Source organism: Staurois parvus, unplaced genomic scaffold (assembly GCF_062004578.1).
Source record: "Staurois parvus isolate SC_StPar_1 unplaced genomic scaffold, SC_StPar_1.0 ptg000682l, whole genome shotgun sequence".
NCBI lineage: Eukaryota > Metazoa > Chordata > Amphibia > Anura > Ranidae > Staurois > Staurois parvus.
In genome coordinates, this window is record NW_028318478.1 from 10,357,984 (window position 1) to 10,381,546 (window position 23,563).

Consider the following 23,563-nt stretch of genomic DNA (forward strand, 5'->3'; position numbering starts at 1 on the left):
TGTAGGAGCCAGCCTGTAAAAGAAACCACAACCAGCATTTAAAAAGGTTATCTTTGTTACAGATTTACAGTTATTTAAGCAGCCATTTCATTATTGCACTTCAGCAGTAACAGTTACTTATAGTTAATACTCTAGCAGGGCAACTGAATATACACTGCAGTGTATAATAGCTTATACAGACTACTATAGTTTTGTTTTTTTATTTAATGGAAGCTATCTAGGTTTATAATATTTCTTTTAAATGGAAAAGGAAGGTTCCTACACTATAAATTTGGCAAGATAGAAATAATTATAGGTTATCTACTTTAAAAGAGGATTGTAAGTTTGCCAATTAACCTTCACCAGCTTGTGCTTAGAGTATCCATACACCTGCAGTGTATGATTTCATTACAAACGCATGTGACAGCACAACACGTTAGAGAAGCCCCATCTTCCCAGCACACATTAGATAAGAGCAAAGTCACAAGTACAGCTTTCACACATGAGGTGCTACGTCTTTCACTGCAAAGGGTCAGGATGTAGGTGCAATGAAGAGGTCAGAGAGAGACAAGTGCAGCATGTCAGAACGTACTTGGAGGGGTAGCTGTTAAAGCTAACTTGGCTCTGAGACTGTCCAGGTTTAGAAGGTTCAGGGAGGATGTTTGTAGGGACAGCAGTAGTGGGCTTTTCAAAGTTTCTACGATCAAAGTAAGACAGCTGCTTCCGATAATATTCCTCGTCTTCTTCAGGATCATAATTGTTAGCACGAACTATATCTTCTGGTGGCTTCACTTGAGGTTTCTGTGGTTCAGGTACACTGAAACAAAACAAATAATGAAATACAATAACTCTTGTGAAATGCACATACGTAATGCTAGCCCTCTTTGAATGTTCACCACATTCATTTACAAAGCAGTCTTTTTGTTATGTGATCAATGGCTAAATCTGAATGGACAACTGAGGTGATCGGGGCTTGTAAAGTTGGACAAGTCTTACATGCATGATTGCTTTCAGATTCCTCCATCCACGGTACACAAAGCGGATGGACGAACCTCTCCTGGCAGTTACTGCATTCTGACAGCTGGCACCCACAATACTCAAACAGTGGCTGCATCTGTTTTGACACAGTCCCTGTTTACCTGACAATTTTCCATCCAGTTCCTACAACAAAAGTTGATTGAACAAATCAACTTTTGTTGAGATAGGAGGTGCCGACAGGAACAACCACAGCTCAAATGTTGGCCATTTCAGGAGGAATCGGCCAAACCTTGAGCTGTGCATGGAGATCCCCAAGGAAGATCCAGCCCCATGAAAGCACAATCTACATGTAACCATGCTGCAGATCTTGCAAACCAGCACTCCTCAAAAGGGCCAGTTATTGCATAGGTCAAGACTGTATTTACAGCTGAACTCTCCATAAAAGTTAAAGGAGGTCTCCATATTACGGAAGCAAGGTAAACACTAGCCCCTCCCAAAGACTTCTTTATATTTAGGAAAATAACATCATTATAGCACTCCATGACAAAGGAAGTATGCATCAGAACTCTCAAGAAAACGTCTCTCAAATAGCAGACATGTCCATGTGATGAGCCACTGAAATAGCATAGGTTTATAAAGCAACCATATAAAATAGAAAAGAGATACTTATCCAGCAAGCATGAACTTCCTTTAGCGGATCGCACATTCACTTAGCTGGTGACTGATCTCTCCACAGTTCTCATAAGTCACAGAAGTAAAAAATATCATTAACAGCAAAAATAAAAGCAGTTAAAGAATATGCACATGTGCTTCTTTAGCTAGTTTCAGTTAAATAACAGAAGAAACTTTGAAGACCTAAAGACCTGTTTATCTCCTCCTTACCGATAAGTTGACTTTTCTTGATCATAATGAGGCAGTGGAGCAGCTTTAGATGCAGTTACTGGAACAGTTATTGGTTTGGGTGCAACTTCTGGAGCCTAGAATACAAAAATAAAAAAAATGAAAATATGTTATGTTAGTTACAATATACTTACAAAGTTAAAAATTAAAACAGATGATCCTACTGAAAAAGGTATGACCAAAGAGTTACACTAAAATAGCATTTAAATGCACATTTTGAGTCTCTAAACTTTGTTTCCCCTTTAAAAGGTTCCCCTAAGAAATCTGCCAAAGTTAATAAAGCTGTTAATGCAAGTGAAAGCAAAATTGTATGAAATGTGTGAAAAAGGCAGCTAAACTGTCTTCTCTACAAACAGCAGCGCTGACAAGCAGTGCCTTGGTATTTACATTTTTTTTATACTGTCAAAGGCAACTAATACACATGTCAAATGTCCTATTTGCCTTGTTTACAGGTATTAAACGAGACTAAGGCCCCTTTCAGATGGGCAAACCGATCAGTTTTTCAGGCGGACCTGATCGGATGGTCCATATATCCCTATGGATAGACAAGTGTAAATGGACTTGTTTTCATTTACACCCACCTACCACGAATCCAATCTGATTAAAAAAAAAAAAAAAAACAGAAGGGGATCAGTTTCCCTCCGTCTAGGCAGATTGGATCGAAGGGCAATCGGGTGCAAACAACCACCTATAGAGCAGGGAAGGCTGTGTTCGAGTTCACTCTGCATAAACAGAGCAGACACGGTCGTAAAATACCTTCCTGAAACGCAAAGTGGATTCAGTCCTGTGTGAAAGGGGCCTAAAGCCAGCCATAGACAGCGATTTTCTGTGGTTGCAGAAAAGAAAACTGCTTGAATTCCCTATAAACACAGATAGTGTTGATGGGGGAATCCCTCCCGCAGAACCATTGTGTTCTCCGGCGGGGTGGAGGGGTTTAGGGGCAAGGGGTGGAGCCATCCCCACCTGGAGAACAGGAAAAAAAAAAAAAAAAAAAAGAAGCATTCTGAGTAGTCTGAGACAGTGAGTGTCTGTTATGAATGTATAACTGTAAACCTATTGGGTACCTTTAAAACAGATACATCATTAACGTCCTTGTTCTTTTCTCCTTGAAGCGTTCTCTTGTTCTCAAACATTTTGACTCTGGTAAGAACAGACTGTGGTTTCATGGCTGGGTCATCCTCATCTTCACTCACAGAGGCTGGTGCAGGAACAGGTTTACTGTTGGTTGGCAGAAGGTCAGATTTAATCTGAGTTGATGGAGGCGGCATGGTTTCCCCTCTAGGAGAAAGATCATATTGCCCTTGTTTTGAATTAAATCCCTGGGAAGCACTATGGTCGTAGCCTCTTGGATGTTGATCAAAGTATGGTTTAGTTTCAGCAGCCCTAGAGGTGGGTACAGAAGGGAAGCTTTGAGGCTCTGGTTTATAACGCATATGCATATCATATTCTGCAGGAGCGGGCTCCTCATAATGTAACTGGGGTGCTTTGTAGTTTTTAGCTTGTCGAGGTCGATTGTCATAGGCAACAGGAGGAGGCTCTTCAAAACGAGGCTGTTGTGGAAAATAGCTGCGTTCAAGGCTTTCTTCTGAGTGCTGCCTCACACTGAAGTCCCTATGCTTACTATCAAACTGCGACCTGGATGAATATGGCTGCTTATCATCATAATAACCCCACTGTTCATCGTAAGTAGGCACATGATCATCACTATGTATTCGAGGATCATAACCATGAGGGTATGGATCCACATATTCTGAAGCAGATTCGTATCTGTAAGACGCATCATACTCTCTTGTCATTGGTTTTTCTGCATAGGATGGAAGGGCATCAAAGTTCAGGTTGCTTTCTTTTTCTGGTCTCTGATGGCTAAGCACTTGTTGTTTCATCAAGTAGTTGTGCCTGGGATTATCTTCCATAGAATATGGCTCTTTTCTGAAAACCTGCAAGATAAAAGAAAGCCTTGGGTTACCAACCAGGAGAAGGCACAGGATAACAGAAAACCAAGTCATATCAAAGCACTAGCCACAGGATGGCAGCAAACATGCAATATTTCCATTCTTTAAGAAGAGTGAAGCAGTGCTGGAAACATGTTCAATGGAAAAAGCATTTCTGAGTCATGTTAGGTTTTCAGCAACGTGAATTTTGAAACATAAAAGACAACATTTAGTGAGTAGGTTGGTATATGAAGCTGGTAAGGAAGGCATGCAGTACTGGAAAGCCATGCAAGAAAAAAGCAAAGTAAACCCCAGTTGATTTAGATGCAGCATAGTGAACTGCTCCAAATTTCCAATATCAATTTATTGACTACCTTTGTTACTGCAGGCACCTGACCAATACAATGTCATATTTCAGGTACCTTCAGTAAGGCAAGGTTAAAGAAGAAGGTGTTAAAGAAAGAAGAATCTCAGATGCAAGTATGACTGGAAGTAGAACAGACTGGTGCAACAATGTAGCACAGGTACCTTTGCTGGATCTATGTGCACAGGTAAAGATGAAGGCTCTTGGTCTCTTAGCATTATGTGAGCTGCCTCAGTGTTTGGTGATCGCATTGGGCCAGCTTGTGCTTGGTAAGAGCTGTATGGGGCAGGGTTTGGATCCTCCAATCTGACATTACTTAGATTTACATTAGGATTTACAGCAGCAGTTGAACTTGCAGTGTTTGTTTCAGACGGCAGAGAAAGGTAAGGGGCAGCAGGTAAGGCATCTGCTTTCTGTGGAGTGTGTAAAATAATGTGTTCACTTAATACAGCACAAAAAAACAATCCAAACATCATAGCAGTCTTGTAGGAACTGCTTCACAACTATTGATCTATACAACTACTAGCTATTCCTAAAAGCACATACACAAAGAGCAAAGAAAAACATCTATTTACTTTATATAATTCTACACATCTGACTAAGCTAGTCAATCATAGCACTGAATTTAAGTTCACTATAAAATGGTTTACAACTGTAATATCAAAATATATACAAATACAGTATTTTACATCATTCCAGTCCCATAGAATCAGTAGCTATTTGACTAAAAATAAAATCACTTTAAAAGCAAAGCATACAAGATTTAATGATTTTTCTTTTTACAATAAGGCCCCTTTCACACGGGACGGACTCAGTTTTGATCAGGGGATATGTCCACTTATCCCCTGCTAAATAAAGAAGAACAAACGGATGACAGGTCCGTTTATGCAGAGTGGGCACAGACCAAGTCTGCTCTAGTCTATGGGCAGCCAAGAGTCAATGGACTTTGCTATCTTTACTCCTGACTGCCCTCCAATCTGGTCTGCCTAGATGGAGTGGGATGGATCCCCTTCTGTGTTTTTTCAGTGGTCCGGATTGGTTTGGAAGTAGGCATAGAAGGTGAAAAGACCGCCTGATCAGGTCAGGCAGACCTGATCGGATATGCGTGTGAATGGGGCCTAGAAGTTACAATTTCCAATAGTAAATACACCCACACACACGTATGCAAAATGTCCAAAAGCAAAATGTTGCTCATAGCAACCAACTCAATATTCGCACTTTCACTAGAAAAATGAGAGCTGTCGTCTGACTTGCTGCCTTGAGCAACAAACATCTCTCTGCCAATTTCATACATGCTAAACTCCACCATTCTGTCTTGGTTGCAGTTACTTTTTGTGTACAATTCAAACACTAGCTGAATTAACAACCAAGATCAAACATTTTTGGATTCAATGAGTTTGAAGATGTTTTCTTGCTCAATATTTGAATTCATTTTGAAAGAGAGGTTTCTTAAGAATGTCAATAGACAAGAAACCAAAAGGAAAAACAGACTTGTGACTACACAAACACATTAGGATTGATTTACTAAAACCGGAGAGTGCAAAATCTGTTGCAGCTGTGCATAGTAGCCAATCAGTTTCTGACTTCACCTTGTTCAATTAAGCTTTGACAAGCCTGGAAGCTGATTTTCTATGCAGATTTTGCACTCTCCAGTTTTAGTAATTGAATACCATTCAGGCCTGAGAGTGATTTAGCAAAGTATCTGAATGGAAAGTTCTGTGTTTCCTCCAACAACCTATTTGCAGTTTCAAACCTTCATTAGAAAAATGGAAGCAGAACATTATGGAAACCTGTACTGAAAAGTATGTAGGCTCCTGTACGAAATTCTCCTTTTGAGAATGCTAGTTGCCTGTTATGCTGGTCTTAGCATCACTGACCTGCAACAAGTAGATAACATATAAGGGGATCTGCAATTCCTCTGCCTTCACTAGCTGCATGCTTGTAACAGGTCAGTGACTCAAAGTACTGAGGTCAGAGAAAGCCAAGCAACACAAGAGAACCTTCAAAGTTATACAGCTTTCTATTAATGGGATGCAGTGAAATAGGATTACTACAAAATAATACATAAAATCTATAACAATTTTAAAATGTAGTGCTAAGCACAACTCCATTACTTAAAGCACAACTGTGCAATGCTTTTGCAAAGTGTTTAGCCTGGTAACTGGCCTATGAAATAGCAGACCACATAATACAACTGGAATGCCATGCCAAGCCATACCACTTAAAAAAAAAAAAAAAGGCAGAAAAAAGATAGCTTTACCCTATACATTTAGGGAAGATCCAATAAATAGAAATAAACACTATAATATTTTGATTTTAATTAGGTCTGCATGCCATAATTCTTCAATTAATGCACTGCAAAGTTCCTAATGTTGTGAATAGCCCACACACGCACACACACACACACTTTTTTGACCTGTCATTTGTATAGGCCGAATTACCATTTTTTTTTATAACTACCCTAGTGATAATCTATTTGAATGAGGAAATAATAAAAGATGTGACAAAACCTACTGGACATCTACTTGTGCTTTAAATAACTGCTAGTTCTGTGTGTAAATATACTTTTGCATGAATGATGGCCTATACGTGATCAAATGCAGCTGTCAACCTTGTGAAAGGGCTCATAAAATGTTTAAACCACCTATATAACAATAACTTGGTAAGAAGGTCTCATGTTAAAAAAAACTAATCTTTTTCAAATGCTTTAAATAAAAACAATGCAAGATGTGACATACGTTCTAATTAAAATGCTAACTTGTTCATTAACAATGTCAGAATATTAAAATGTATCAAATTTACTTCATACACATAGTTTACTACACTAAAAAGAAGCATGCACAAAAGCTGAACTGGACCTACCTGTTGTGATGGAACATTTTTATATCCCGGAGAATCAGTTCTGATGATTGGCTGTGGCTGCTGTGGGTAAGATGGGTAGGCTTGGTTTTCCTGATGTATTCCTGAATTGTCATCCCGAACAGGTTCAGAAGAGCGAGTAATGGCAGACTCCGGCGGAGTCCCTGCCTCATCATTGAGCGTCTCATCCAGGTCTTGGTCAGTATAAGCCCCTCCTTCTGTGTCTGTATCTTCATAGTCTGAAGTGTGCCTGCTATCAGTACTATACATTGAGTACTCACTACCTGGAGCTGATAAGTAGGATAGACGGTCGTCATGCAAATCAAGATCATCATCTGTGCCACCTTCTGCCTGCACCGAATGAAGTCAAGTTAGACCAGGTTAGTAATTCTACATCTGGAATCTTTGCTGGAGAAGTCCAGGATTTTATTTACTTTAAAGATAACTTTCTAAAATCCACACGATTGTCTGGACATCCTTTCCTCTAATGCACATACTGAAAACTACTGTATACACTGTTCTCATTATTATTTCAACAAACCATGGCAAGTGTCTCATTGTATGTATGGCTTTTGGAAGATATGATGGCCCTAAAAAATTTATACAGTTGCTAACACAAAAAATATGTCCTTTCAAACATTTAAACACCTTCAGCAAGAGAGTGTTAAAAATAATAATTAAAAAAAAAAAAAACTTAAGTGTCAGTTGTACTGTGCATCACATCTAAATCAAAGGCCAAATGAGCGGTTTCATACATTTGCAGCTTCTGTAAAGTGAATTCCAGGCACTGCATTCTAGTGAGTATGCTGAAAACACTGCCACAAACTCATGCACAGAGATACTTAAATTGAGAGAAAATCTTACTTTGCCTTCCGAGACCCAAACCAGCTGGTTCTGTTGCTGCTGTACAGCTTCCTTCAGTCCTCCATACCAGCCATCATTCATAGAATTAAGATTAATGGTTGCTGTCAAACAAGAAAAGTAACAAGTTTAAAGCAATGATATATTTTTTATTTTTTTTCATCTTGGCATAGAAATCTTTAAAAAGCACAAAAAATATAAATGCATATACAGAAAAAAGTAGAACATGTCGAAAATAACTGCAACACTGATTTATCAGTGAATTAAAGAATAGATATTTTTTATAAATTACAACATTTTTATATTTCAGTAAGAATAAGATTAGTAAATATTTTCATGCCGCTGACAATTGTATGTATGGCTCAGCAGCATCATGTGGTCAGAACACAAAACACACTGGAAAATACTCTAGCAAACACTAAGTTATTCCAGACTGTCTGTTTAAAGGAAGCCTGTCCACTTAGCAATATAAATACTGCCTTGTTGTGGGCAAAGGAGGATCCAGGGCAGTCATCCTTATTCTTGCTTTACACTTACTGAGTTGGGACAAAGATGTGAAGTATCTGACACTTTGCTGGCTGTGTACTGGTCTGTAACTCACCATGCAGTAGGTGGGGCTTGACAGTCCTAAAGCTTAACCTTTAGAAATAAATATGCCACAAAACCATATTTGTATTCTGACAGCTTTCCTTTTAAAGGAACCACACTATAACGTGTTTTTAAAGGTTGCCATCAAAAAAAAAAAAAAATTTTGTATTGACCTGCTCTGTGCAATGGTTTTGCACAGAGCAGCCCCGGTCCTTTTCTTTTTGGGTCCCCTGCAAGCAGTCCCGGCTCCTCCCCCCTGCCAAGTACCCCCAATAGCAAGCTTCTTGCTATGGGGGCACTTGAACAGTATGTTTTGGTACCCAAGCCACATTTCTGTAAATGGACATTGTCCATTCACACACAGTGCTGCTTGGCCCCGCCTCCCACTCTCTCCTCACTGGTTCACTGGCTGTGATTGATAGCAGAGAAGAAGCCAATGAACAGAGAGAGACCCAGGAGAGCCACGGCTCTCATGCACATTGCTGGATGGAGATGGGGCTCAGGTAAATATAAGGGGGGGCTGGGGAGCAGCTGCAATCAGAAGGGTTTTTTACCTTAATGCATAGAATGCATTGGCGTAAAAAAAACCTTCTGCCTTTAGAACCACTTAATGATTTTTCTTTCTTAATGTGAAAGCTTTTCTGTCCCTATACTGTAAAAATCAGGTTTGGGTCACGCCTGGCTGAGGTATAAGATACCACTTGATTAAGCAGAAATGTGCAGTCCGGTTGTAATGCATCTTGCTGGCATTACTCAGGGCGCATTCACATTTCTCTGAACTGCAGTAGCGCATTAATGTGCAATATGTCATGCATCAACAAGTGGTGCATTAAGGAAGCCCATTCATTATTAGCTGGATGCAAACGCATGGCAATGGCCCAAAAATCTACAAGAACTTTATTTTTTTTTGGGGGTGCCATTTAAATTGATTGGTACCAAAGCACACTGTAGTGCGCATGTTACTATGTGCAATGTACAGCCCCTTAAAAAAAAGCTGCTCAGAGAACGTTAAAAAGAAAAAAAAAAAAAACATGTCTCACTTTATTACGGCAAACATTCTAAATAATTCCAGCAGCTGCAAAGCTTTCACATGACACAATTTATCTTGTACCTACTTGTAAAAAGGTGATGATTATTTTTGCGTAGTTTATGTGAACGTTCATAAAGTTTTCGGGCACTTTTTCGAGATTCCGGGCACAACCTCGTTCGCATAGTTTTCACACCCTGCTTGGAGTCGGGGTTAAGGAACACTACAATTGGATACCACTGTGCATAGTTCAGGCGATCTACAGCATTTGGGGTCACATCTAGAAGTGCATGTTTATCCTGTAGAAACAATAGCACTGCATGAATTCACTAATCCAAGCACAGAATACTACAACTTTATAAACAGGTTCAGTAATGGTCCAGTTTGCTCCCAAACATCTATCTACAATGCCTGTATCTCTGAGCAAGCATTTGGAAAGCACAGGGAAATTAATATAAGGCACTAGGATAGCAAGAGAATCTCAATACAATCCAATTTACGGCATCTGATAAAATGTTAAAATCAATTCGCTGTTAGATTTAAATGCCTAATCAGCTAGCATCAATCTTACAAAGGCACTAGTCAAACTGTCAGATTCATCTGAAAGATGGCCAACTCGGGCTGTTTTTCAAAAGATCCTATTGTATTAATCACTCACCCTGTCAATAATCTGTTTGATTGTGTGGAGACGAATGATCCCAGAGCTGCGTTGGTCAGTACCTGCATCTCTTGGTTCACTTCCTACAGAAAAATACACAAATACATTGAATATGCAGGTAAAAAGATATAGTACCAATTTCTGTATGGTAAAGATGTGGATTAACTACTTGCCAACTGCAGATAGCCGAATGACGGCTACACTGCGGCCGGCCAGTTCTGGGAGGGTGTCATATGACGTCCTCCCAGAACGCACTCTCCTGCGCTCCCCCGGGGGCGCGCACCAAGCGATCTCCATGATCGCTGTGTCCTACGGACACAGCTGATCACATGATGTCGTAAAAGGCCAATCACAGCGGCCTTCTACTACGTGATCAGCCGTGCCCAATGACACGCTGATCACAGGGAAACACAATTGCCGGTTCTCGGCTGCACTTTCCTCACGCTGTCAGAGCGTGAGGGCAGTTGTCAGAGCAGGGATCGGCACTGATGATCAGTGCCCTGATGATCGGTGCCCAGCAGTGCACCCACCTGTGCCACCCAGCAGTGCCACACACCTGTGCCACCCAGCAGTGCCACACACCTGTGCCACCCAGCAGTGCCACACACCTGTGCCACCCAGCAGTGTCACACACCTGTGCCACCCAGCAGTGTCACACACCTGTGCCACCCAGCAGTGTCACACACCTGTGCCACCCAGCAGTGTCACACACCTGTGCCCAGAAGTGCCACCCACCAGTGCCCAGCAGTGCTGCCAGTCAGTGTCACCAGTCAGTGCCCAGCAGTTGCGCCAGTCAGTGCCCAGCAGTTGCGCCAGTGCCCAGCAGTGATGCCAGTCAGTGCCGCCTATCAGTGCTGTCTATCAGTGCCGCCTATCAGTGCCGCCTATCCGTGCCACCTCATTAGTGCTTCCTATCAGTGCCGCCTATCAGTGCCCATCAGTGCTGCCTCATCAACGCACATCAGTTAAGGAGAAAAATGACCGGTTTGAAAAATTTTAAAATAGAAACAAAGAAACTTTTTCGTTTTTTTCAAATTTTTTGCACTTTTTTTGTTTATAGCGCAAAAAGTAAAGTGCCCAGCGGAGATTAAATACCACCAAAAGAAAGCTCTATTTGTGAGAAAAAAATGATAAAAATTTCATATGGGTACAATCTTGCATGACCGCGCAATTGTCAAAGTGCGACAGCGCGAAAGCTGAAAATTGGCCTGGTAAAGAAGGGGGGATAAGTGCCTGGTAGGCAAGTGGTTAATATAGTTTACATTTTTTTCCCATAAAACAGGACAGCATATCCTTGATATATGAATTAATTTCCCCTCTACTCTTCAACAAGAGACATACAAGGGGTAGCATACTGTAAAAGATAAGGGTACTTTTAGAAATGTTGAGAGCACCTGAACTGGTAAATGTAGCATGGATAAAAAGTTAATAGGGTTAGCACACTTTAAAGTAAAACGAAGCCCTTAACATAAAGGGTGAATCTCCATAATGGGGACACAGACAGTGATACAAACCTGACAGGTGTAGAAATCACTTTCCATTCTATCAAAAACTAGAAAAAAATGCCTATACTTTAAAAGAGGCAATATCATCTTACCTATTCAGGCCAAAGTGACATTGGTTTTCCAACACTCAGAGCACACTTGATTTCAGGCAGATCAACAGGTGTTTTTCTATTCTAATAAGATTTTTAGGTTTTTAAAAGGGACAAAACACAAACTATTTTTTAACCAGGATTGTGTGGACAGCCTTCTCTATCGATATATACCAAGTCTGGCAGCCTACCTAACAGCAGATTTATATGTTGTTAAGGCTTTGATGCATGAAATCTGTACTAAAGGCAGAATGTCATAATTCACCTATAGCTTTTAAAGTTTTTGTAAACCTTAATAATGATGTTCTATAATTGTATTTCTTTGCTCATAATAACCTGTAAATATTATTTTTCTATATGTTTTCCAATTATCATCAAATACCTGGTGATCTCCCTAGTCACCTTGCCTTCTTTTAGCACTCTGACTATGCCATACAAACTTTCACAGAAGTAGGTCTAATGATTGACTTCTATCGAATGGGCTTTTTGGAAAAGTTTTCTTGCTCAGCAGCTGCAGGGAGTCCCCGCTGTCAGGATGCAATGTTTCAATAGAGAAAAATAAATGCACAATGCAGGCAAAAAAATTTGCATTTACTATAAATAATTTTTTAGGAGCCTGCAAAAATTTGCACCAGCAAACAGCAGCTGACGTCTCCACACACTGGTGTTGACGAGACCTTAATGTTATGTATTTTTTTGTATTCTAGTGATCTGATCTTTATTTAACAACATTTACAAGCATGGCTGGCAGGTTTATAAAGAAAAGACAACTAGATGAGGACTGAGTGTAACATTCATTGTGCAACTTCTTAAGAATTATACCAACTAGAGAGAGTTTAACAGGAAATCATTGCAAACTTACTTGCCACCTCATAAATATCAGGCTCTTCTCTTGCCAGCTTCTCTCGTGCAACATCAGCAATGGGACCAAAGATAACAACAGGCCTGAGAAATCCAGCTGGAAGAGACAAAATGCCTATCATCTGGTACACAAAGTTTGACCACTAATATGCAGTGTTAAAGGGGAACTCTCAGACATTTAAAAATACATTTTTAAAAAAGATACCACCCTGTACCTTTAAATTTAAACAAGCAATTACCTGGGAAGTACATCATTGAACAAATAAACAGAAAGTGAGGTAAGTGACCCCTTAGATCAGTTAGCAGCTTGTCAGCTTAGTGCTACTCACTATTCAAGAGCAATGAAAGTGCTGAAACAGTATAAAACAAATTCTGCTACAACGGTATTTTATTACAAATTCTCATACATCAAAAACGGAATACATTAACACAACATTGACATAATTCAACCACACCTTATACAATCTTCTGCACACATCCCCAAGACTGGGGTTAAATATACAATAGTAACAGAATACAATAAGCAGTCCAAAAAATGGATTATGTGCCTATACCTTGCATGATTATACACTTACGCATGCTAACATACTGCCTCATATCCGCCATGAGTATACAGAGTTAATATGAAGATTATAGCATACAGAGTACAGCTCTTGGTGTAGTGCCGCCACAAGTGAGCCTGTACAGTGTGAAGCAGTGGGTCTTACAACTTCCAGTTATAGGCCCAAATCATGATGTGCTGGTAACTTACCAGGAAGGCAAAGGGGAATGGTTGTTTCTCTACTGTATTGCCAGTGTAGTGTGTGACTGAGCTAAATTCAGCCCAGTCGTCATTCCCAGTCGTCATTCCCAGTCGTCTGTTGCCAAGACGACTGGGAATTGTCCATCCCTACTTAGTCACATGTATTTCGGCACTAACATTGCCACTTTTGAGCAAAAGGGGTGGGCATGATTATTACACTGATTTTTTTAGCTATGTTCTAGGTAATGTTATATCACTATAATATCTTCTGAATAAAAGTTTTAACACGGATCTGCATTCTCGCTGAAAGAAAATATATATATACACACACACATATATACACACACATATATACACGCACGCGCGCACGCACGCACACACACACATTTCAAATACAGGATAAGCTTTGAAAACAGAATCTGTCAGCCACCCTTTGTGGGAAAGGTGGGGCAGAGAAATGGGGGGAAAGAGCCACAAAATGACCAAGTGAAGAGCGTCATACCTTCTCGCAACACGACTCTTTCGTATGCAGGAAACTTTGTTTGAACAGGTTGGGCAGAGAGATCTTCTCTGCTTTTCCTGAGATTTCGCTTAGAACTTCGGAGGCCTCGAAAACGCCAAAAATCTGCACGATCGCCACCAGCTGTTTTGGGAAGAGTGTACTGCACACTTGCAAGCTGCTCAGCTCTGAGAAAAGAATAGAAAAAAAAATGGAAACCAATTAGAAAACTACTGTAAATATGATACAGCAATACATTTTAGGACATCATTATGCCCCCCATCTCCTCCACCAGTAGTCTTTCCCTGATGACTTCTAGGGGATCAGACTGGACTGGAGTTTGCATGTTCTCCCTGCATGGGTTTCCTCCGGGTTCTCCGATTTCCTCCTACACTCCAAAGACATGCTCATAGCTTAATTGGCTCTAGTATATGTATGTATGAAAGTGAGTTAGGGACCTTAGACTGTAAGCTCCTTGAAGGCAGGGATTGATGTGAATGTACAATATATGTATGTAAAGTAAATATAAATAAAATAAATTAATTTGGCAGCATAGAAAGTTTTATACCTTATAAGCTTGCTAAGCATTGGACTAACAGGTTGCATATTCCAGAATGAACGGTGATCCAATACTGGAATAAACAATAATACAGTTCCACAAGGACAGGAGTCTAGATTTTTGGTTTGAACACTTTTCGAACCAAAAATAATCTGTTATTGTCTGAAATGTAAACCAGGGGTTCCTTCACAGACTTATCAGACGGGATGCATTCTTTGATTTTCTACACTGGTATCACCATGTGCCCTGTACTAGTCCTCAAAAAAGACATTTCTCCTGCCTTCTCCTCCTGCTGCACACTCATGCCCTGCACTTATAACTAAAATTTCTATGAATGGGGCAAGTCACTTTTTTAGTAAATTTACAGCCATGAGTTTGGGGTCTTCACTCACTGGTCCAGTAGCAGCAGGGGGACCAGTTTGTGAAATGCATGTTGATAGCAGTAAATGCCCCTATGTGCCACTATATTGTTCCCTACTGGAGCAATCCCTGCCACTAGGCCCCTGTCCTCCCCTTTGTATGAAGGACAGTGGAAGTGCATCCAAGAGTCCAAGATTTCATCCAAGAGTCATGAAATGTCTTTCAAGACCACATATTATGTTAATGGTAATATTCTTTTTTTCAGTTTTTCTATTGCAAGTTTATAAATTACATCCTAGTTTCTCATCTAAGAGCCCACTCTGTTTCCCTTGCACTGATTTTAATGCTCCCCCTACATGTTCCTATCGGAGGTTCACTCATACATCTCTAAAACACCTAGATAAATTTCACCATCCTTATGTCTATACCTTTACAAACACATTTTTGTATTTCTCGAGCCACAATTAAGTGATGTCACCGAACACCATAGTAATCCCAAGTTTCACATTAAAAAGGTATGTTTTATTATTTATTCTTTTATTTACTATATCTACAGCTTGCTGATTACACAAACACTCTATGAATTGTAGATTAGATCATTTTCAGGATTTCCTGAGACCTACACTACTCCTTTAACATATTGCTGCTGTATTTGTTTATTTTGCGTCTGTATAGATTACTAGCAACATTAAATATCTTATGTTTAAATATCTAATATTTAATGTTTATAACAGCTGCTTTGTTCAACCGATCAATTATAAGTTGATAGGAAAATGCAACAATAAAGAATTTCTCTTACCTGTTCTTATTTGGAATAATCCCTCTTTCCACTTCCTTATGATTCCTCCCAATTCTTATAGCCAACCATGATCCAAGTTTCCCATTGTACAGTGTATCCACCACTCTGAATACCTCTCCTTTGTTAAAACTGAGTCCATAAGGAGATTCTTTTTCATACTCAAAATGCGTACGGATATAGAAGGAATCCCCAACATCTGACTCGACAATGCGACGATAAACTGGAAGAACCAAAATGAAAATTAATATCAGAATAAGAAATCACAATTGACAACTGTTAATTCCAGGTTTGTAATTAAATTACAACAGAGTTGAGTACTGTCCGAGATCACTTTTATGAAACAGTTAATTTTACAGGATGAGCGTTCGGGGGTCTACTCCCATCTTCTAGGTCCAAGAAGTACTGATACACAGAGGTCTTACCTTTAGCACAATTAAATTAGGAAACAAGTTGACCACCAGAATTCACAAGAGTTACATTTCCTTGCACTTAACAAAGACTAGTCAAGTGTCAAAGATGATGCACAATGGGCATTCCAAAGATTCAGGCTTTGACCCACCTGCAGTGCAGCACCATTAGAGCCTGAGCATATTGCAATATTTCCAGGAATGGGCAGAAAGACATACTAACCCTAACTTACACAATTCACTGCCGACTGTCTGATCAGCAGAGCTCAGCATGGTTGTATAAGGGCAGGAGAATCACACACAGCTCACAAAGTCGATAGTAGAATTACATTTTCAAGAGGTTCCAACATTTAACTGGGGTGGCGGGTTTGCACAATGATGGTACTTATGGCGCAGTGTGCCAGTCCAAGTGTGAACTCACACTAGGGAGTTCCACTCCCTTCAGTGTAGGAACATTCTATAGCTATGTTACCTATTCATTATAAGGAGAATATTTTAAACGCCTTCTGCTGATTACGGATAGAATGACTGAAATCATCTAACACCTACATTCAATCAGTTAGTAGGCTAACATATAATATGAATATATATGTGACAGATGTCACAAACTGTATAACTTGTATTCATTTGCAGTGTGATAAAAGACTTGTACATTGGAAAACTATCAGCAATGTCTTTTGCTAACCATCTTTTTTCTTCTGCGCCAGAATTGTGACCTCTTCTCCTTTTGGTAGATCAAGCAGGAAAAGGACAGCTTCCTCTCTGATAATGTTTGTGAAGTCCACATTGTTTACCTGTGGAACACAATATGTATTTTAAAATGTTATGCATTTAATAGACCTGGGAAAAAACAATACAACTTTTTACACTTGAAATAATTTTTTACCTAAATTTATTAACTGTCATGAACAGACAATCCTAAAGAGAAATGTGATGCACTCCTTGACATTAATATAGTACTTCTTGAAGGAAAGCATGAACAATCCAATGCAGCAAAAACTAAAGAGTGCTGTAGGTGCTCTATAAATCTCGTATTATAATAATAATAATGCCGATGATGATAACGAAGGATTCCAAAACAGAAGTCATCTGCTTTGACGATTAGTACAAGTGCTATAAAAAAATGCTATTGTTTGCCAATATACCATTAGAATTAAGTAAACAGGGAAGTTTATAGGGAGAGATCTCATTATTCATTACTACAGGTACTTGTATAGCGCCGTCAATTTACGCAGCGCTTTAAATATACCGTAGTTTCCGGCGTATAAGACGACTTGTTAACCCTTGAAAATCTTCTCAAAAGTCGGGGGTCGTCTTATACGCCGGTATACGGCATGATGACACTTGGTGCCAGGGCGGCACTTTTTAGGGGGGCGGCGCGGTGCCACCGCCCCCCACCTTCCACCGGAAGGGACACTAAGTAGAGGGGTGGGCAGGGGGCTGCTGTTTCTTACCTGGCTCTGGTCCCAGTCCCACGACGATCCAGTCCAGGAAGCACGGCTGCTCCTTCATTCAGTTTGGTTGGGAGCGATTTGCCAGTAGAAAAAAATGCTGAACACTCCTAAACACTACTAAAATGCTACTAATAGCTTTTTCTCAATCTTTTTTCCCTACATGTACTATAAAAATGCTTATAAAACGCGAACGCTCCTAAAAAACGTTATTACCAGTGTTTTTTATCCAGCATTTGTGAAGATTTAAAAAAAAAAAAAAACATGCTAGTGTGCATGGAGCCTCAAGCTGATTTAGTCCTGATAATTTTGTATCAAACATCTTGCAACAGTGTTTTTCATTTATAAATATTTGTGGGGGCAGCTCAAAGTACTTAGATTTATTAGCAATATGTTCTTCAAAATACCTTACGTAGACATGCATTTCACACGTAAACAAGTTCTAAAGATCTAGGAAAGCAAAGACAACATGTCTTCAGTTCTTGTGCCTTGCATTGGTTTTACCAAAGGGCATTGGAATTCTTGAAAGAGATCGTAACTAACCAAGTCAAATCTAATTATATATCTTCTTTATTAAATTAATCCAGAACTCCTAATTGCAGGGAGCTGCATAATTAACCCTTATTAAACATAAAATTGTGTGTGGAGGGGGGGGGAGAGTACAAACACAAAGTCTCTTTAACCGCCTCCCGCCCGCCATATATGGAAATGACGGACAGGCGGCGGTTCTCTCGTTCTGGGAGGACGTCTTCCCACTCTAACCGCGCATGCGTGGCCGCAAGAGTGCGCCGCACAGCGATCGCTGGTAGTCTGTGTGCCTTGGACACAGGTCATCATCGATTGTGGTAGAGAGCCATTGGCTGCCGTTCTTTACCACGTGACAGGCTGTGTGCAATTACAGCCTATCACAAATGTAAACAGTGAGCAGTAACTCACTGTTACCCGCTCTAACAGTGAGTTACCGTTTTTACAGTGCATACACACATTACAGCCCCTGTCACAGTGCCCATCAGTGTACCTGTCGGCCATCAGTGCCGATCAGCAGTGCACCTGTCGCCCATCACTGCCGATCAGTGTACCCGCCGCTTATCAGTGCATCTGTCGCCCATCAGCAGTGTACTGGTCGCCAACCAGTGTACCTGTCGCCTTTCAGTGCCCATCAGTGTACCCGTCGCCCATCAGTGTACCTGTTGCCTGACCAGCGGTGCACCTGTCGCCCATCAGCAGTGCATCTATCGCCCATCAGTGGCCATCAGCAATGCACCTGTTGCCCATCAGTTACCATCAGCAATGCACCTGTCGCCCATCAGTGCACCTGTCGCCCATCAGTGCACCTGTCGCCCAGCAGTGCACCTGTCGCCCAGCAGTGCACCTGTCGCCCAGCAGTGCCCATCAGCAGAGTACCATCACACAGCCACAATCAGCCTAATTTTTTTTATTATGAAAGGAAAAATGGCCCAAAATAGTAAAAAAAAAAAAATAGTTTTTTTTTTTTTAATTTAGCTGTGTGTTTCTTGTTACGACCGTAACCCACCTCCATAAAACAACCCAAAATAAATTCTCCCGATCGCAGCAATACCATATATGTGTATGTTATTTGTTGTTTGTACCCGTAGTAGACCAGTAACAATAGTGCGCATTTTATTTTTGTCTTTTTTTTTTTACCTAAAACACACTGACATTAATGCTGACACCAATTTTTTTTTTTTTTTTTTTTTTTTTAAATCCTGACCTTTGACCCTGACCCAAACATTATCCCTGGCACTGAACTAGATCAAACCTTGATCTAGGTATTTTTCTTTATTTTTTATTTTATTTTTTAATATTTATTTATTCTTTTTTTTTTTTTTTTACAAACATTTTTTTGATCTCTCTATGTCAAGAGTTAGAGAGATACAATGTAACTCTCTTCTCCATTCATAGAGAGAGAAAAAACAAGGGGGCCGGGCTGCACAGTGACTGATCACTGTGATAGCCAATCAGAGGCTATCACAGCGATCACGTCACCCGGAATCGAAAGTCCCAGGTCCCGATCGTTAGACCGGGACCCGGGGCTCTCAGTGACACCGCGGTCTCTGTGCTGGGAGCGCGCCAAGCGGTGCACTCCCATCACAAAAGACAGGTACGCCCCACGGAAAAAAGCCCAGTTCCGTGAGACTGCATATTTGTGTGCCATCGGCGTCAAGGGGTTAAAGATCCTCATATTTGAGAGGCTTCTAGATGGAACCCCACACTATGCCTACTGGTAAACTGAGGTTTAGAATTGAGAACATCAAAAGCTGCAAAGAAACCAAATAAATCCCACATTACTTACTCTAAGTATCTGATCACCTTCTTCCAGTCCTTCTTTAGCTGCAGGGCTGTCCTCCAATACACCAGCAACAAAAATACCCACATCATTTCCTCCAGCAAGACGTAGTCCCACACTGTCTCCTTTTCTAAACTTCACAAGTTTCATGCTAGGCCTGTGTGATACAAAATAACATTCTTTAGATCTAAAACAAAACGTAAATATTACATTTATGCATCCTAAATAGTACCTTAAGTACCACAGGCACAATACAAATACAGATGCTAGTGATTTCTTCCAGTAGTTTTTGTTATTGCTAAACACACTATGCTTACACTGGAAAGTTAAACCTGTTCATTGATCATCCTACTGACATATTAAAGTAGGTAGACACAATACAAAAAAAGTCTTATGACAAAGTAGAGGCGTTTGCTTGGTATGACTGAAAATTAGGTGCACAGACAAATACAAGGTATTCAGTTTTGAGTTAGGAAATTAGGTAATGTTGATATGCCTGACAAATACGCAGACTATTAACATGCTAATTACACTCAGAAAGAGTAGAACACACACTGGAATCATGACATTTTAACCAAGGGTTAGGAGACTAGCAACCTCATATGTTTTGGGTGAGCCATCATAAGTGCAGGTCAAAATAGATAAATAGTATGAACTGTTCGTGAATTATTGCAATTCAACCTCAATGCACAAAGAACTACTTTCCTGTAGTTTCCTATAGTGAATAACAATCAGCCCGAGAAATATAGCTTCCGTAGAGGTTTTGTCATTTCTTAAAAAAAAAAAAGGTCAGCAAAGAGAAGAAAGAAGATGTTATGGGACTTTTCTCCCCCTGCTGAACTGCTCATTCTTTAGGAGGGCAGCATAATGTCCACTGACAATACAAGGAGCTGGGAGAAAATGAGTGCAATGCGTTGGCAGTATCTCAGGCAGGAAATTTTCACTTGTGAAACACCTTTCAAATAAAGCAATCATGCTATTCTTTAATCTCGACAGAGCTATTTATAATATCTCTACATTATAGCAGCATATGAGTATTGACCTGTTTCCTGATGCTAATTTTTTTTCTGTGGGAAAAGAGAATGGGCTACTACTGTGATACAATCAAGTAGAATGTCCCTTACCGTAGCATGCCATCTTCATGTGTGGAGTTGGGAAAAGGTCCATCAGATGGACTGACAGGTAGATCTACATCTGGCTGTCCTGACTGGGCATACACAGGTTTTGGCTCTAAAAGGGGAAAAAGTGTAGAAAAAAACAGTTATCAATTTCTACTAAAATTAATTCAAACTCTATGTTCTCATAGTTCAAGGCTAAATCTGATTTGAAGTTTTGCATTTAACAACAAGATTCTTGTCGTCGCAGATATTTACTGCCTCATTGACCTGCGCAGTGTGTGCATCATAGCCTATCTTCCCCATAAAGGCAAGAGGAATATGCTATGTACATGTAATTAACTGTCAGTGCTGTGTAATTGATACAGGGGCCAAAGAAGTTTGCAAAGATGCTGTATTTGTAGAGAATCTAATAATGTAAACCCTTTGCAGCATTAACATGTGATGTAGATGTAAAACCTAGAATTCAGATAAAGATGTAATATTAATGCTAAAGTGTAGCCATTTCCCCATCTCATCCGCAGTTTATTGCTGACCTCGGCAATCTATTGAGAGGTGCTTCACTGCAGTGTGAATAGCCCATTCTGAGGCAGGGAAAGGCCTCAGAATGGGCTATTCAACAACCAAGATACAGTAAGTATTGCCAGGGCACACTACAGAAAAAGATGTTGAAATTACATTATCGTTAAACACATGAAGGAAGGTGGCAAGTCTTGAGTCATGAGATTACTTCATAGTGTTCGAATTTAAATAGCTGTCTTTAAGGTCAGCAAATAATTTTTTACAGAAAGTAAATAGATGTGTACTCTGATCTTAGCGCCAAAAGAAAAAAAACAAAATCTAAGAAAGTAGTAAATGAAGGCAAAACTCAAAGCAAATTTATTTCTTTAAAGCTATGAATTTATTTCACTTTAACTACTCTTAGCCAGGATCCCAAGGCCAAATTGGCACATAAATCATTTAAGATTAACTTCAGAACATTATGACCTGTCCTTGACATGCAGAGTTATTCCAAGTCAATTTAAAGGGAACTACTAATAAAGCATGGCAATATTTTACAGCTTTAACAGCTGGAATATATCTGAAAAAAAATATACTGGCAAGAGATAGTCACTGTTGAGAAATTATTGCACTTAATACATTATTTCAAATCTTTTTATTTACAACAATTAAGGATAAATTAAAATAATTAAAATTGATTGTAAAGTTAAAAAAAAAAAAAAAAAAAAAAACACAAAAAAACAAATGTTATACTTGCCTACGATTTTGCAGAAAGCAATCCTGGCTCCTCCCACTGCCGAGTGCACCCATAACAAGCTATAGGGGCACTTGTGCATGCTTGCTCCCGAGCCCCGCTCTGTGTTCATAAGACACACAGAGCATGGCTTAGCACCCTTCCTCAGTGGCTGTGATTGACAACAGCAGGAGCCAACACCTCTTTCTGCTGTGTCTGAGCCAATGAGGAGGGAGAGAGCTGGGAGAGCTGCTGTTCTCATGCACATCGCTGGATCGAGATCGGGCTCAGGTAAGTATTAGTGGGGGCTGAGGGGAACTGCACACTGAAGGTTTATTATTTTCATGTATATAATGTATGAAGGTAAAAAACCTTCAGCCTTTAGAACCACATTAAAAAACACAAATTTTTAAGCACAGTCTTAAGGATAAGAGCCTTAATTTAATATAGGGCCATTAAAAAGGACTTTGAAGATTTTTTCGTTCTCAAGATTTCAGAAGTAGTTCCTGACAAAATCCACGGTAGAGGAAATAATTCCTTATTACAGAACAAAGTTTCAGCACAACGGACACAATTCTGTTTTGTGCACTACTCTTGGTGATATCCTATTTCTAAGAAAAAGTGCCAGTAAGCACTGAAGTGTGACATGCCGTTTCTATGTCATCCGCCCTCTAGGGCAGGGGTGGGCAACTGTGGCCCTCCAGCTGTTGTAGAAATACAAGTCCCATGAGGCATTGCAAAACTGACAGTTACAAGCATGACTCCCAAAGGCAGAGGCATGATGGGACTTGTAGTTCACCAACAGCAGGAGGGCCACAGTTGCCCACCCCTGCTCTAGGGTATTCTCCAGGGAAAACGGGAGCCCTTATCATCTGAGCAAAAGCTGGACCAGAGGTGGAGCAGGAGATATCCCATCTGAGGTCACACAGAATAAAGCTGCTCTGGAATATCAAACGCTGTTGTACTTCAAAGAAATAGATTCAGTTTCTGGTGAAGTCATGCTGTGAAAATGAATTGATTTATCACCTGGTAAAGGAGGTGTCTGCTTATCTGCTCTGTCCAGATCATCTGCTGCTCTAGGTAGGGTTGCGCTGTTTGTATTTTTCACAGGTGTAGATACTCCAGGCTTCGATACTCTATCCTCATCTCTACTCCGCGTGCTGCAGAATAAGTATAGGAGTTAGTATTGTAGGGATAATAATGAAGCCTTTACCAAAAAACACACACACACAAAACACACACACACACAAATCAACCCCCAACTTCTAATACCTATTTTGGACCCTTGTTTTTGTCCTCAAGACCACAGCTGCTCCATGATCGCTTACCTATTTTCAGCAGCTCGTTTTACTTTAATGTTTAGGAGCATAGATTGTCATCCGCTGGAATAGATTCTTGGAAGAAAGACCATGGAAGCACAAGACTAGGCAAGTTGGGATGTCAGAATACCAGAATATCAGAATACCAGATATATGATCTCTCTGCTGCA

The 23,563-nt window shown here is 40.2% G+C and overlaps 1 protein-coding gene across 12 annotated transcripts in view; it reads right to left on the reverse strand.

The window, feature by feature from the left end:
• Window positions 1-23,563, reverse strand: part of TJP1 (tight junction protein 1) — a 492,978-nt gene that overhangs the window by 33,764 nt on the left and 435,651 nt on the right. For all 12 annotated transcript variants that reach the window (XM_089652456.1, XM_089652457.1, XM_089652454.1 and 9 more), the window contains 15 exons: window positions 23,101-23,234; window positions 20,850-20,955; window positions 19,732-19,882; window positions 16,652-16,760; window positions 15,560-15,779; window positions 13,845-14,029; window positions 12,602-12,697; window positions 10,146-10,228; window positions 9,576-9,786; window positions 7,876-7,976; window positions 7,015-7,362; window positions 4,317-4,565; window positions 2,922-3,794; window positions 1,840-1,934; window positions 572-796 (listed from right to left, as the gene is read on the reverse strand). In XM_089652456.1, the coding sequence (XP_089508582.1) occupies window positions 572-796; window positions 1,840-1,934; window positions 2,922-3,794; window positions 4,317-4,565; window positions 7,015-7,362; window positions 7,876-7,976; window positions 9,576-9,786; window positions 10,146-10,228; window positions 12,602-12,697; window positions 13,845-14,029; window positions 15,560-15,779; window positions 16,652-16,760; window positions 19,732-19,882; window positions 20,850-20,955; window positions 23,101-23,234 (3,186 nt within the window). The remainder of the gene's footprint in view (window positions 1-571; window positions 797-1,839; window positions 1,935-2,921; window positions 3,795-4,316; window positions 4,566-7,014; window positions 7,363-7,875; window positions 7,977-9,575; window positions 9,787-10,145; window positions 10,229-12,601; window positions 12,698-13,844; window positions 14,030-15,559; window positions 15,780-16,651; window positions 16,761-19,731; window positions 19,883-20,849; window positions 20,956-23,100; window positions 23,235-23,563) is intronic.